The sequence below is a fragment of the Lactuca sativa genome, chromosome 6 (assembly GCF_002870075.4).
Source record: "Lactuca sativa cultivar Salinas chromosome 6, Lsat_Salinas_v11, whole genome shotgun sequence".
Taxonomy (NCBI): Eukaryota; Viridiplantae; Streptophyta; class Magnoliopsida; order Asterales; family Asteraceae; genus Lactuca; species Lactuca sativa.
The window spans coordinates 89,923,036-89,938,261 of NC_056628.2; the positions used below are offsets into that span (position 1 = coordinate 89,923,036).

The window sequence follows — 15,226 nt, forward strand, 5'->3', positions numbered from 1 at the left end:
TGATAGGAATTTTACAATAAGGGTTAAAAAAGAAACATACCAAATTTTGAATGTTACATACGAAGGCTGCAGTCGTAAAGGGAGGCATATGGAGGTTTCCGATCGGAGTGAGAGTGGGAGAGAGAACGAGGTGTGTGATGGTGGCTGCAAGAAAAAGAGAAGAGGTTATGCAAGAAAAAAGAGAAGATTTATGGCGACGAGGGTAGAGGGTATAATCGAGAACATGTGGCTTTTTTTATTTTATTTTCATATGTAGTATAAGGTCTGATTACATAAGAGATTATTTTCTAATTAAGAGGTATAAAATTAGATTTCACCAAATAGTCTGAGTTTGAACTTTTAAAAGGATATCTCTTAATTTGTCATTTAAGAGGAAAACAAACAACTCCTAAGATGAAACTTTTCAATACTTAAAATGTTAGAACATTAATCATAAGGACTAATGTTTCCATTGTGGCATCATTTAGGGGTTAAATGCGTCAAACCTGGAAGTTTGCTTGGAAACCCTTAAACCATTGGGTTGTTTCCTCCTTGCCGCCTACACCGAGGGCCGACCCATTGATTTTGAAGGCTCTGTACAAAAAATAAAAATGGACCCTAAATATAATTTTTTTATATAAGAAAATGTTATTACCATCGTTAATTATATTAGCATGTAAATTTAAAAACGGAAAAACTATTATGTACAAATAATCAAAGAAGATAATTAACAACGAAATCATGACATAAGCTATTTGACGGATTAATCATACATTGTCGATAACGAAAATCTACCATAATAAATAAGAATGATTTTGCCACTTGTCATTCTCCCATTCAATTGGCCACATGTCATTTTGTCATAATTTTGAGATATATTTATTTTCCACTTGTCATTTACTTCATTTTTTATTTCCAATATATCATTAATTTAGTTTCCATAAATTAAACCTACAATAATGACTATTCATTTCAAATTTCAAATTCTAAATTTTAATTTCAATTTCAAATAAATTTACAGTTTAAACCTTTATGTTTAACATTTTGTTATAATTTATCCATTTAGTACACAAATTTGATAACTAAACACATAATTTTAATTTATTTATTTTTTGCATGTTTTTTTCTCATAATTTTCAGTTATTTTGAATTTCAAAATCAAATAAAATTTTCATTTAATCGTTATATTAACATTTTGTTTTAATTAACCTGTATAATATACGAGTCTCACAACTAGTTTCCTAATACGTAAAAACATTTGCGCTCATGTCGTGTGGTCCCACACCTCGCACCTCCTCTTGGGCGACCCTGTTCTTCCATGCACCTAGATTTTTTATATATAAATTGGCATATAATACCGTTTACCATATATTGTTATTAAAAATCTCAATAAAAATGTAAAATTTAACATTTCATTTTGTAGAAAAAACCTAATAAAATGTACAAATTCTTATTGTCATATAACTTTTTACATTATTTTATTTAATACAAGCTTATAATGAAGTTAGAATGCTAGGTAAATTAATTATGTAATATAAAAAGTTAAAAACAATTTGTGTTGGAAAAAAAAAAGCCTAGAAACAATGTTAAAGAAAAAGGCCAATCAAATTTACATTCAAAAAGTAATTTTAAATGGAAAAAAAAGACATACAAAAGTATCCACCGGAGGAATCGAACCCGAGTACAGGATTGGATTGACGAGTGGCTCTTTTACCAATAGAAAGAAATTTATTATATGTAATATTTTAAATACTTTATTATTTATTTAAATATAAAATACATAATACGGCAAAACCTCGGCCATATTTTTTTTCGACCCTCCACCGCACACTTACTCTAGGGCCGGCCCTGCTACACTACACGAACTCCTGCCGAGAAGAATATTAGCGGGAAGAGGGAGGAGAAATCGAAATTAGGAAGGTCAAGAAGCAGTCATAGAACCCTAAGGGCCTGTTTGTTATAGTCTGACTGAGACCTTCATACCCTCTCTTTTCTTTCTTTCCATCGTGACCTAGAAGAGAAACAGCAAAGAAATTGGCCGCCATCGACAGCTCCCTCTATCGTCGTCGTCCCTCCCTCAGTTCGACTACCGGACTCACTCTTCCCTCCGATTCGAGCTCCCGCGAGAAAGACATCAAAACAGGTACGTCCTCGTTTTTTTTTTTTTCCTGTGAAATCAGAAATTTGTCTTTCTCCTCCTCGTTTTTTTTTTTTTCTGTGAAATCAAAATATTGTTTTTCCTTCTCCTTTGTATATGATTTGTGAAATCATAAATCAGAATTTGGTTTTGAAATCAAAAATTGTTCTTGTTCTTAAATTCATGTTCATATAGTGGATAGTAATTCCATACAAGAAGTAAAGGGAACCTGCATAATAATTGGCATCTACAATGTTGTTTCATTATCATCTTAATTGGGTTTGAAAGGGAACAACAAATCTCAAATGTCAGAGCCTGATGCTGGATACTAGGTTTTCGTTGTAAAATTTGGGTTAGGTGTTTTGTAGCTTCTGTATCTGTAAAGTGACAGACGATGATCTATGATTTTACGATGGTTTTAATATTGTTATATACGAGTTATATCTTATATTCATATGATGAATCATCTTTCTACAGTTTTAACACTATTACATCAAGTCTATTTATTCAGCTATGCATGATTTCTAAGCTTAGTGTTCAAAGTGGCTAAGCTTAGTTACGATCATAGCATTCCTCACGTCAACTCTCCCTTGTTTGCTGCTGCTAATTAGCTAATTGTGTTTTCTTTTTATCCAAAAGGTTTTCTTTTCCTGTGATTCCTCTTCACATACGAAATTTATGTAGTTTTTTTTTTTTTTTTTTTTTTTTTTTTTTTTTTTTTTAAATATTAATCAGCAAGTTCAATTATTCTTTTGAATTCTGTTAGGTGATTTCTTACTTTCGGTGGTAATTAATTTGCTATTTGTTTGCTGCTATTGATTAGCTAATTGTGTTTGATGTTCAAATCTATGAAGTCTATGTTTATAGTGTTCTGTTTGACAGGAGTACTTTATTAATATGCATGTTTTCACATATCAATTCCAATATAGATGTTTTTAATGTTTAATTTTTGGATTTTAATGTTGGTAACTCTGGATTGAACAATAGATGCTACTGATTTCCTTCTACTTTTTTCTGATTGATGTTCTTAGATGCTTATATGTAAAAGGAAGCCCTTTTTGGTATTTTTACACATATAAAACAGTTTTTTTGCCAAACACTAAAATGTGCTTATCAGCCTATACTTTTCTAAAAACTCTATTTTAGCACTGCTATAAGCTAATAAGCTATAATTAAAAAAGTGCTTATGATTTTAAACAAGCGGTTATTAAATGAATTTGCCTAAAGTTTTAGAAATTACCTTTGACGTATATAGTTAATCGGTCCCCTTGTACTTAGGAATCTGAAGTAATTGTTTAGAATTGAATTGCGTTGAAACGTTTGAAGTTAAATTTTAAGTTCTTGAACAAAGTTACTTGAAGCCAAAATTTGAAGTAGATGGATGAATTATATTGTAAATTGGTGGCTATGCGGATTTAGACGCAAGATACACGAGTGAAATTGTTCCACTGTGATTTCTAATGAGTTTTTTTTTATTGGCTCTCTATGATTGCATTCTATTCTTATCCTCTCAAGCTCATAAAACACTCTTTTCTATTTCAGTTTTAATAACAGAGATAATGGCGACACAGTCACATGCCCAGGCTGTTAAGTCTTTGAACAAGGGAGCTGGAAGAAGACGCTTTGTGGTATGCTTTACATTTCAAGTTTTGAATACTTATAAATATATAACAGTACTTATCGGATATCACAATGAAATTGGTTACATTATGTCTTTGATATTGAATATATTTGTGTTTATAGTTCAAGACATTCTCTCAACGAATTGAAGAAATTGATGTTGATGTTTTTCGAAGTCTTGATCCCCTCAAGCCAGAACCATATGAAGGCTCATCTTTTTTCCGCGATTGCCTTGTTGAATGGAGGGTATGTTGTTATCCTCTAATGTTGCAATACAACTATGCATATTTTATAATGATTTTGGCTTCAGAAAAAATCTTATACAAAGAAATCTTTTAACTTTTGTCTTTATTTATTAATGTTCTCTCTTTCATCTACATATAGGAACTTAACACGGCTGAGGATTTTATATCGTTTTATGAGGAAATGCTTCCTTTGGTACAAACATTACCACAAATCATCTTACAAAAGGAGCTTATACTCTCACAACTTCTTTCTAGATTGGATATGAAAGGGAGATTATCTCTAGAACCTATCCTCAGGTATTGCCTCATTTTATTTATTTATTCTATTTGCATCTCTAATCTCTATTATTATTTTTATCTTAACATTTGGTAATCATAAATGTTTTATGCAGGTTAATTGCAGCGTTATCACGAGATATCTTGGAGGACTTTATACCGTGAGTTCATATCTTTTGATATTTTTGGTTATAATTCACATCTTGTATAGTAAACCTTACCTTTCTAGTATTGTTTTTTATGTGCATATGATATATAATTGGTCTTTAGTTCATATGTTATACTAACTCTCATTTAATGTATATCTACAGCTTTCTTCCAAGTGTTGCAGATTCCATGGTTTTGCTTCTCAGTAGTGGTGCTGATAGGGAATCAGAAATAATTGAGCAGGTCTAATTTGTAATTTGTAATTTTGGTGGTATCAATTTCATATCCTTCAATTTAATAAACAAGGAAGTTACAATGTAATTTTTGTTATGCAGGTTTTTACATCCTGGTCATGCATTATGATGTATCTACAGAAATATTTAATGAGAGATGTTGTCCATGTCCTCAAGTAAGAAACTTGTAACTAGGATTGTTTTTCTTGTCAAAAATCTTGTATATGATGTCTATATTTGGCATATCATGTTGAAAATTGCCTAATGTTATCTTCATTTATTTCTTTCAGAGTTACAACTAAAATGAGGTTCTATCCGAAAGATTACATTCAGGAATTTATGGCCGAAGCTGCATCTTTTTTGTTGAGGAATGCACCTATTGAGCAGCTTAACAGAGGTAAAGCTTTTGGGAACTCCCTATAAGTGAAATACCTTATAATAACTTGTTGATTTCACTTTACAGGTATCAAGAAGATCATCTCAGAAGTGGTGTCAAAACCATTGGAAGCTAGAAAGTCTGGAGCCAGTGCATTGTTGTTTTATGTCATGAAAGGATTTTCATCAAAGTTGCATTCCAGAGCTGAAAAAGTGATTCGGTTATTGCTTCACAGTGAAATTATTGAAAGTGGTGACAAAGACTCGGGAGGGTCGAATCCAGTTGTTGAAGTTTTGATCACAGTCTTTCAACGGTTATGTGAAGAGCTGCAATCTTCAGAGTTGAAATTGTTGTTGCAATGTGAAAAAGAGGAAATATATAAATCTATTTCTAGTGGACGCTCTCTTCATTTAACTCATCTTTTGTCCTTGTTTGTTTCCACTATGGAAAATGATAATGTGCACAAGATAATAGGTAAGAATAAGATTAGTCTATTCTCCTTTTGGTTGATCTCTCTTTCTTTCCCTTATGGAAAACACTCGGTTGACCATCTTTGACTTTTGCAGAATTCGAACCAGTGCTTGAGCTAGCTAAATTACTTATCGAGACTTTTATCTTGCTAAAGAAAGATGAATCCTCTGAATTAATCGACAAAATTCTGCAGCTTTTGATTTGCATTCTTGATGGTCTTCATACTGGTAATCATGTCACAGCTCTTACTGAATTGTCCACACAATGGGCTCCTATATTTGAGATGAGAAATAAGAGGTATTTGGCATGTTATTTTTGTATGCAATTTGGTTGTATTCTGATTCTACTAGTTTTCTTTTAACTTGACATAGTATGGTTGCAGTTTTTTAAGCTTTATTAAGAAGCTTTTATCAAAAGACCCCTCCATACTCCAGAGTTTCAGAACTAGTATCATAAGGTAAACTAAAGTTAATGACTTTGTTGTGTTGCTGTAGTGGATTCTGTTTACTTGTTTTAATTTTTTCACAATTGTTTTTTCAGTGTGTTGACTGATTTAATTTCGACCATGGAGGATGAAGCTATGTACATGTTTATCAAGTTCTTTGAGAAACTACAATCATTAAAAAGTTGTCTATTGGAAGAGAAACCCAGAGAGGAAATTTCAAGACTTTGTATTTTTCTCGAGGAACAAATTAGTTGCTGGATTGGGAAGATTAATGATGCTGCACATAAAGATCCATCTTGTGTGGAGTTTAGTGGGACAAATTTAGGTCAAATGTGGGGAACTGCAACATGTTATTCTTACATGGAAGATTTCCAAGCTAATCCCACTTTACTTATGGACTTTGTAGAAGCCATTGACCGACTTCTGATGGTCAACTCTGGTATGACATTTTGTTGTCTTTTAAAAACTTTTGACAAGTTCTTTATTTGTAGTTAATGGTTCATGTAATGTATTTTTCAGAGACAATTGGGGAATTGCCTAGAAGGACCTGGGAAACATTAATTGGAGCTGGCTTAGTTTCTTATCAGAAATTGGGCTTCAGTCAACTACCACCAGTGGATAAATTCTTGTATTTTGCTAAAAAATACAAATCTTCAATCCATATATTGTCTGCTGTTGCTGACTTCTTGGATTCATTTGATGCGTATGTTGATTTTACCCTTTTACCCTTTCCGATTTTATAGCTTATATAGCTTTATTTTGTGCTATAACTCACATCCTTTTACTTTCTTTTCAGGTCCACCACTCTAGCAGATGGAAAGTATCACCCAGAGTTAGAGAAGGGCAAAACTGTCGATGCGTTTGATATATTTTCTGAAAATTTATGTCACTCTGACAAACGAATCCGTCTTTTCACCCTAAGAATCTTATGCCACTATGAATCTCTGACTTCTGAGAGTATGATGATTGATGATGTTCAGAGTGAAAACGTATGTTCCCTTTTTTTGCCTTTGTCTTAATGTATTATTACAGTTTTCTTTAATCTAGTCTGATTATTGTTTTTCATATTCTTTTTATCCTAGGTTCTTCATTCATTGCTTGCGATTGAAGCAACTTCTCTTTCTATAGCTACTAGTAGGAAAGTTATTCTATTTATAACAAAGATACAAATGGATCTCTCTGCTGAAAGGATACACAATGCTTATATACCCCTTGTTTTCAATGCTATTATTGGCATATACCACAACCAGTTCAATTATCTATGGAATCCAGCTATGGAATGCTTTGCTGTTTTAGTTAGCAAGTATAATAAGCTGGTGTGGGATTTATGCATGAAGTATCTAGAAAAATCAGTGTCTAACATCATATCACATCAAGAACATTCTAGAGACAACACTGAATCACCTGAAAATCCTGATGGTATGTTTTTTGGTTTTTTTTCTAAAGCTGTCATTCTATGATTCTATCCAACTCTGTAATTGACATTATATATGTTGATTTCAGATCTGTTTACTTCTTTCAATGCATTTGTGGGTCCTTCTTTTGATGACCTGGCATCCCCAACTGTTTTGTCATTGTTGATCAAGTCGTTACAATTAGTATCAGCTGTTGTGGAATCAAAGTCACGTCAAGTTATACCTTTGTTCTTAAATTTTTTGGGCTATGAGGCTGATGATCTGTCAAGGTAGTTCTTCTAGATTCATTACTTTTAAATAGATTAATCTTTTGTTGTCTTCGATATGCAATCTCTTTCGTGTTTGTTGCAGTGTGAGATCGTATAATTTGGAAGCTTCTAAAGGAAAAAGTTGGAAGGGTGTTCTTGAAGAATGGTTAAACTTGCTAAAATCATTGCACAATCCAAAGTCTTTCTATAGGAGCCAATTTCTCAAGGAGGTTTTACAATATAGGTTGTTATAGCATTACATGATGGTTTACAAAAAATTAAAAAAAACTCTTAAAAGTTTATTTTTTAATGCATATTAATGTGTTTTCAGGTTGCTAGATGAGAATGAACCTGAATTGCAGTTGAAGGTTCTTGATTGTCTATTGAATTGGAAAGACGAATATCTACTCCCATATGGTCAACATCTGAGAAATCTGGTCAACCCCAAGACTCTGAGAGACGAACTCACAAGATGGAGTTTATCTAGGGAATCAGAGTTAGTTAATGAAAAACACAGAGATTCTCTTGTGCCACTTGTCATTCGTATTCTTGTCCCAAAAGTGAGAAAGTTAAAAACACTTGCTTCTAGAAAGGCTGCAAGCATGCACCACAGGAAAGCAGTTATTGGGTTTCTAGCTGAGCTTGACATCAACGAGCTTCCTCTATTTTTTGCTTTGTTAATAAAGCCTTTACAAACGGGTTCATCGGGTGTTGATGAGGTGGATGAGTTGCTTTGGAGTACACCAAAAGCTTCTGCTAATTTTGATTCTTCGGGTGTTTTGAAACATTTTACAATGGATAACATCAAGTCACTATCTTCAAAGAAAATATACGGGTTTCTACATGTGACTGAAGAAATTCTTGGAGTTTTTGATGAGTCACGTATAAAACCTGTTCTTGATACATTAATGGGAAGTGTTGTTCGCATATTAGCCAGCTGTGCAGGAAGTATGGAGGGGATTGAGTGTGTAGATGAGGAGGAAAGTGGAGCAGAAAAGCAATCCATGGTATTATTTATGTTATACTGGAATTGTGGAAGGAATGGAATGGGTCATTCCATTCCATTTGAATGAAACTTGTTAATATATTTAGAGACTCATCCTAATAAATGTTTCTTTTTTGCAGACGAGTTTGGCACCTAAACACTTCAAAGATTTAAGATCTTTATGCCTAAAAATCATATCTTTGGTGCTGAATAAATTCGAGAACCATGATTTCAGTTTGGAATTCTGGGACATCTTTTTTTCAGCTTTAAAACCTTTAATTGATGGTTTCAAGCAAGAAGGAGCCAGCAGTGATAAGCCAAGTTCACTCTTTGTTTGTTTTGTTGCTATGAGTAGAAGCCCAAAACTCGTGTCACTTTTTCACAGAGCAAAGAATCTTGTCCCTGATATATTCTCAATTCTAACAATCACAACAGCTTCAGAAGCCATTATATCATGTGTTCTTAGATTCATTGAGAATCTTCTTAATCTTGAGATTGAAATGGAAAGTAGTGATACTGATGTGAAAGGAATTCTTCTTCCTAACATCGATACACTTATCTGCAGCTTGCATCACCTTTTCACATCCAAAACTACCAACAGGTATATTATTGTCTCTGGTTCTTTTAATTCTTTTTGTATATATACAATTATATCCCCTCTACTTCTGCTAACTTAAATTGCTTTTGTAGAAAATCTTTAAAATATCCTGGGGGAAGAGAGCTTAACATTTTCAAGCTACTGCCTGATTATATCAAAGATCCTTCACTTGGGAAAAAATTTGTTGATATTTTGCTTCCATCTTTGACCAAGAAACATCATGACTGGGGTTAGTAATAGACTAATAGTATATCTTTCTAATTGGCATTGTAATTTCTTGTTTCTTTCTAGTTAAACTAAATTTATGAATCATCCTTCTAACTTATTTTATATTTTTTTGTTTTATACAGATTCATGTCTGGAGACTTTGCGTGTCATTCAGAAAATGGTACCGATGTTGGGAAATGAAGGCAGTTCAAGAATCTTGAAAACTATTTCTCCACTTCTTATTCATGCTACAACAGAGGTTCGGTTGGCTATTTGTGATATCCTTGATGCCCTTTCTGAAAGTGACCCTTCTGTACTCAATGTGGTAATAATACAGTCTCTTCCTGCTCTTTTTTTTTCATTATAATTTGTTACGATTGTTTTATCCACACAAGTTTTTAAAATTCCAAGTCTAAAGGTTCACATACTTTTATTTTTTTCTACTACAACATAGTGCTTTGAAAAGTTTATACACTTTCAGATTTGTTTTATTAGGATTTGTAAAACCTATTGAATACTAACATTCTATTTGCAGGCAAAACTTCTTAGGGAATTCAATGCTGTATCTCCCATGGAGCTAGATGTTCTTGATTATGATGTCATAATTGGTGCTTATGAGAAAATCAACATTGAATTCTTCTGCAATGCTCAAGCAGATCAATCACTAGCTATCTTGTCACATTGTGTACATGACATGTCATCTCAAGACTTGCTTTTGAGAGACAGTGCATATAGGCTTTTGCTTATGTTTCTTGATTTCTGTGAAAAGATCCTCAATGGTGAGTTGGAAACTAACATGGGGAAGTGGTCTGAAGCATCCATTCAGAACATTGTGAATTACTTCTTTTTGAAGTACATGGGGGAAGCCATGGACAAAGAAACTTCTGTTAAAAAGGTAAATATTTCAATTTATATTTCTTGTTATATTTATATTTATAATTTTTTATTTGTTTATCGCTGCTATTTACAGGTGTGGATGGATTTACTACGAGAAATGGTGTTGAAGCTTCCTAATGTGTTTAACCTAGAATCATATCAAGTTCTTCGTAGTGAAGATGCAGAAAAGGACTTCTTTAACAATATTGTCCACTTACAGGTTAGTAGGTCGATACATAAACAGATTTGTTAAAACTTAAAATTACCGAAATACCCTTTTAACTTTTTATGAATACAGAAACATAGGAGGGCAAGGGCGTTATCGCGATTAAGTGGGGCTGTTCAATCTAGCCATTTATCAGATGTAGTTACAAACAAAGTTCTAGTCCCTCTCTTATTCAATATGTTACTTGAAGTAAAAGATGGAAAAGGAGAACATCTTAGAAACTCTTGCATTGAAGCTCTTTCATCTGTTTCTGGCTCCATGGAATGGAAACAATACTATGCACTTTTGAACAGATGCTTTCGGGAGCTTAAACTGAAACAAGACAAACAGAAGCTTTTCTTAAGACTTATTTGTGCTATTCTAGATCACTATCATTTTACAGCTGATGAAGATCATCATTCTGATATACAAAGCTGTCTTCAAGAAAACGTTCTTCCCAAAATACAGAAGCTGTTGACTTTTGATACTGATAAAGTCAATGTCAATATAAGTCTTGTGGCACTCAAGCTGTTGAAACTACTTCCTGGAAATATATTGGAGCTTCAACTTCCAACTATACTCCACCGTGTTTCGAATTTTTTAAAAGATCGTTTAGATAGTGTTCGTGATGAAGCAAGATCTGCTCTTTCTGCTTGTTTGAAGGAATTAGGGTTAGAATATCTTCAGTTCATGGTCAACATCTTGAGGTCAACCTTAAAAAGAGGATTTGAGCTTCATGTTCTTGGATATACACTCAACTTCATACTCTCAAAAAGCTTATCGGGTCCCGTTTCCGGGAAATTGGATTATTGTTTAGAGGAGATTCTTTCTGTTGCTGAAAATGACATTCTTGGTGATGTTTCTGAAGAGAAAGACGTTGAACAGATTGCTTCGAAAATGAAGGAGACAAGAAAAAAGAAGTCATTTGAAACCCTAAAGCTGATTGCTCAAAATGTCACGTTCAAAACCCATGCCTTGAAGCTGATGTCACCTGTGACACGTCATCTACAGAAACAGTTGACCCCAAAATTAAAGTCAAAATTGGAAACCATGTTGCAACATATAGCTTCAGGCATTGAATGTAACCCAACTGTAAACCACAAAGACATTCTTATATTCGTTTATGGCCTCATTGACGATGGTTTGAAGGGAAATTCAAATGCTGATGTCAGCAGTACAAAAAGTACACGTGGTGGCCCACAATGTTCCCATCTCATTACAATCTTTGCTCTTGGTATTCTCCATAATCGAATCAAGAAAATGAAACTTAAAGAAAACGAAGAGGAAGTGTTGTCATTGTTAGACCCTTTTGTTGGATTGTTATGCAGTTGCTTAAGCTCAAAGTATGAAGATATTACATCTACAGCTATTCGATGTCTTTCACTTGTAGTCAAAATCCCTCTTCCATCTCTTCATTCACAAGCAGATAATATAAAAACTGCACTTTTTGTGATCCTTCATGGCTCTGTGAATGCAAGCAGCCCATTGGCTGAATCTTGCATGAGGCTTTTGACTGTGCTTTTGAAAAGCACAAGTATCACACTTTCTTCTGACCAAATGCATATGCTGCTTCAGTTTCCACTCTTTGTTGATCTTGAAAGAAACCCTTCTTTTGTTGCACTTTCTTTATTAAAGGCGATTGTGAATAGAAAAGTTGTGGCTCCTGAGATATATGATCTTGCTAAACAAGTTGCAGAGTTAATGGTGACAAGTCAAGTGGAACCAGTTCGCAAGAAATGCAGTCAAATCTTTTTACAGTTTTTGCTCGATTATTCTCTTTCACAGAAACGTTTGCAACAGCATCTTGACTTCTTGCTTTCAAATCTAAGGTAAGAATGAGGATTGAGGCCTAATAATGTTTTATTAAGCCATGTTTGTAATGTTCTTGATCTAAAAGAAAAGTGATGTTTTTGTTTGTTGTAGGTATGAGCATTCGACTGGAAGAGAAGCTGTGCTTGAAATGCTTCATGCTATTATCATGAAGTTTCCACCACAAGTTGTGAATGAGCAATCACAGACTTTATTTCTTCAACTGGTTGTTTGTTTAGTGAATGATTCTGAGAAAAAAGTCAGGTTGATGACTGGAGCTGCTATAAAGCTTTTGATTGGTCGAGTCACTCCACAAAGTCTTCATTCTATTTTGGAGTACACTTTGTCTTGGTATTCAGGAGAGAAACAGGGTTTATGGAGTGCTGCAGCACAGGTACACTCTTCATTTTTCCCCTCAAGTGTGTGTGAGAGAGAATGGATTAATGAATTATGTGTTTTATTGTTATTTATAAACAGGTGTTGGGATTATTGGTGGAAGTAATGAAGAAAGGGTTTGTGAAACATATTGATGTTATTTTTCCAGTAATGAGACACATATTTCCATCAGCTGTAAACATCTTGAAAAGTGATGATAATCATCAAGATCCTTCTACAGTTCCCCTATGGAAAGAAGCTTACTATTCTCTCGTTTTGTTTGAGAAGATTCTAGTTCAATTTCCAGAGTTATGCTTAGGGAAAGATCTTGAGGTACACTTATTTTTAATATGTTCATGAAGATTATACTTTTTTCAACAGTTTAAAAAAAACATTTTTCCATGAGCCATCTGTTTTACATCATCTCTTTTTGTGTTATATATAGGATATATGGGAAATAATCTGTGAGTTGTTGCTGCATCCACACATTTGGCTAAGAAACATCTCAAATCGGCTAATAGCATTCTACTTCACAACACTAACAGAGGCCAATAGAAAAAATAATGAAAAATGGATTGGAGATTTTTTCTTAATGAGACCGAGTCGACTCTTTCTACTTTCTGTCTCTTTCTGCTCTCAACTAAAAGCATCACTCACTGATGACTCAGCCAACAACTATCTCAGACACAATATTGTTTTTGCAATTCTTGGATTGCATTCGATTTTGGGTCAACAAAAGGAGGCTCAAGTATTTTGGTCAACTCTTCAACAGAAGGATGAAGAGATTCTTATAAAAGCTTTTATGATTCTTGATCCAAGAAAAGGGAGGAGTATGTTTGCATCTATTGCTTCTGGTCTTGATGGTTGTAGTGATGTGGAGAAGTGTGAGCTTCTTTGCTATTTGCTTATCTCCTCTTTGCTTAAAAAGATGGGAAAAATTGCACTTGATATGGAGGAAATTCAGGTTAGTATGCCATTTTTGAAATTCTTTATCTTTTCTTGGAGTTTCTTATCCATGATAATAATTAACTGTAAACTATTTGTAGATGAGAATCGTCTTTGATAGTTTTAGACAAATATCACCAAAAATCCTCAAGAACATGGAAATTCTAGAACAATCTGACAAGAAAGATGGTGGCACTTATGCTTATCAAGTGCTGCTTCCTTTATACAAAATCTGCGAAGGATTTGCTGGGAAGGTTATTTCGGGTAAGTTTTGTTGTCAAATTTTCAGTTGCTTTTTTTGCATTTCCTGTTTTACCCCTTATGTGGTGGTGGTGTTGCAGATGAAGTGAAGCAGTTTGCACAAGAGGTGAGAGATAGCATAAGGGATGCAATTGGTGTGCAGAATTTTGTACAAGTGTACAGCATGGCAAGGAAGAATTTGAAGGCGAAAAGGGATAAGAGAAGACAAAGTGAAAAAGTCATGGCTGTTGTTAACCCTATGAGGAATGCCAAGAGGAAGCTTAGAATTGCAGCCAAACATAAAGAGAACAAGAAGAGGAAAATAATGACAATGAAGTTTGGAAGATGGACGCAGTAATTAATTAATTTATTTATTAGCAAACACAATTTTGAAGGTTTTGTAGGGTGTGAAGAGCACATTGTAAATGTTCAAGGATATAGTAGTTATTGCAATTTATTTTGTTCAAGAAATTGATTATTATTTCCACTTTTCATCATTCTGTTTTAGATCTTGCTTGTTTTATTTTGACATTCAATGTGTTTTACATGAACAGTTAGAGGCTGTTTGATATGCTTATTATTATTGTGTTTGGAAAGAGGCTAAGTTTAATTCGGTCAGATTTAGACTGTTTAATATAATTAGAAGCCCTTTTGATTCGGTAATATAGTCTTATGATATGCCTTTTACAGTTGGTCTGATTCGATTATACTTAGAATTGAAACTAAATCTAACTCAGCCAACAACTATAAAGATTTGAGATATTGAAACTAAATCTAACTCAGCCAACAACTATAAAGATTTGAGATATGTGCTTCAAAGATCAACAAACAATATGTGATTCAATAATCAAACTCTGGTCAAATTATAATTTTTATTTCTTGCAGTTTAAAAAAAAGTTAATACATGCAACTTAGTAAACTTATATCAAATCAACGTAATTTTTTTCAACAAGGTGCAAGCCAATATGATCATGCAAATTAAAAAGACGAAGATCAATTTTCTTTATATAAAAAATTTATGGTTATTATTATTATTATTATTATTATATTTTTTTTTGCGATCTTATGTTTTAAAAGGGTAAGGCTCGATGAAGTGGGTGAGACATGGATGACGTGGCTGTGGCGCACACTTTCCCTCATTGTGTGGCATGAGCCAAGCGTGGCATCCAAAGCCACATCTCTCTCTCTCTCTCTCATTGGGGAAACCATGATGCAAACAACTTTTGTCGCATCATCGTAGTGCTTCTTAAAGGAGGCTAGTTCTTCGGGAGTGGCCTGATACGCCCTCCATATTCTTGATATGAAGTAACAGATTCACAGCAACAAACACTCAACAATTACAGAAAATTAGGATAGAATTACCATTCATTCGAGAGGAATGGACTCTCCAAAAG

At 33.6% G+C, this 15,226-nt stretch overlaps 1 protein-coding gene across 2 annotated transcripts; it reads left to right on the forward strand.

Annotated features, from left to right (window-relative positions):
• Nucleotides 1-1,795: 1,795 nt before the first annotated feature.
• Nucleotides 1,796-14,303, forward strand: LOC111912059 (uncharacterized). 2 transcript variants are annotated; one of them, XM_023907814.2, is made up of 29 exons: nucleotides 1,796-2,122; nucleotides 3,659-3,744; nucleotides 3,860-3,982; nucleotides 4,121-4,278; nucleotides 4,374-4,418; nucleotides 4,569-4,647; nucleotides 4,740-4,813; nucleotides 4,928-5,034; nucleotides 5,101-5,487; nucleotides 5,580-5,781; nucleotides 5,867-5,941; nucleotides 6,025-6,368; nucleotides 6,449-6,632; nucleotides 6,726-6,918; nucleotides 7,012-7,348; nucleotides 7,433-7,613; nucleotides 7,696-7,836; nucleotides 7,924-8,599; nucleotides 8,718-9,178; nucleotides 9,268-9,404; nucleotides 9,526-9,707; nucleotides 9,918-10,277; nucleotides 10,353-10,478; nucleotides 10,557-12,292; nucleotides 12,387-12,666; nucleotides 12,750-12,980; nucleotides 13,093-13,611; nucleotides 13,694-13,856; nucleotides 13,934-14,303. In XM_023907814.2, the coding sequence occupies exons 2-29, from the start codon at nucleotides 3,676-3,678 to the stop codon at nucleotides 14,188-14,190; spliced, it is 7,827 nt and encodes a 2,608-aa protein (XP_023763582.1). In that variant the 5' UTR covers nucleotides 1,796-2,122; nucleotides 3,659-3,675; the 3' UTR covers nucleotides 14,191-14,303. The 2 variants fall into 2 exon arrangements, with proteins under 2 accessions (XP_023763582.1, XP_023763581.1); XM_023907813.2 differs by having other exon boundaries at nucleotides 3,671-3,744.
• Nucleotides 14,304-15,226: the final 923 nt, after the last annotated feature.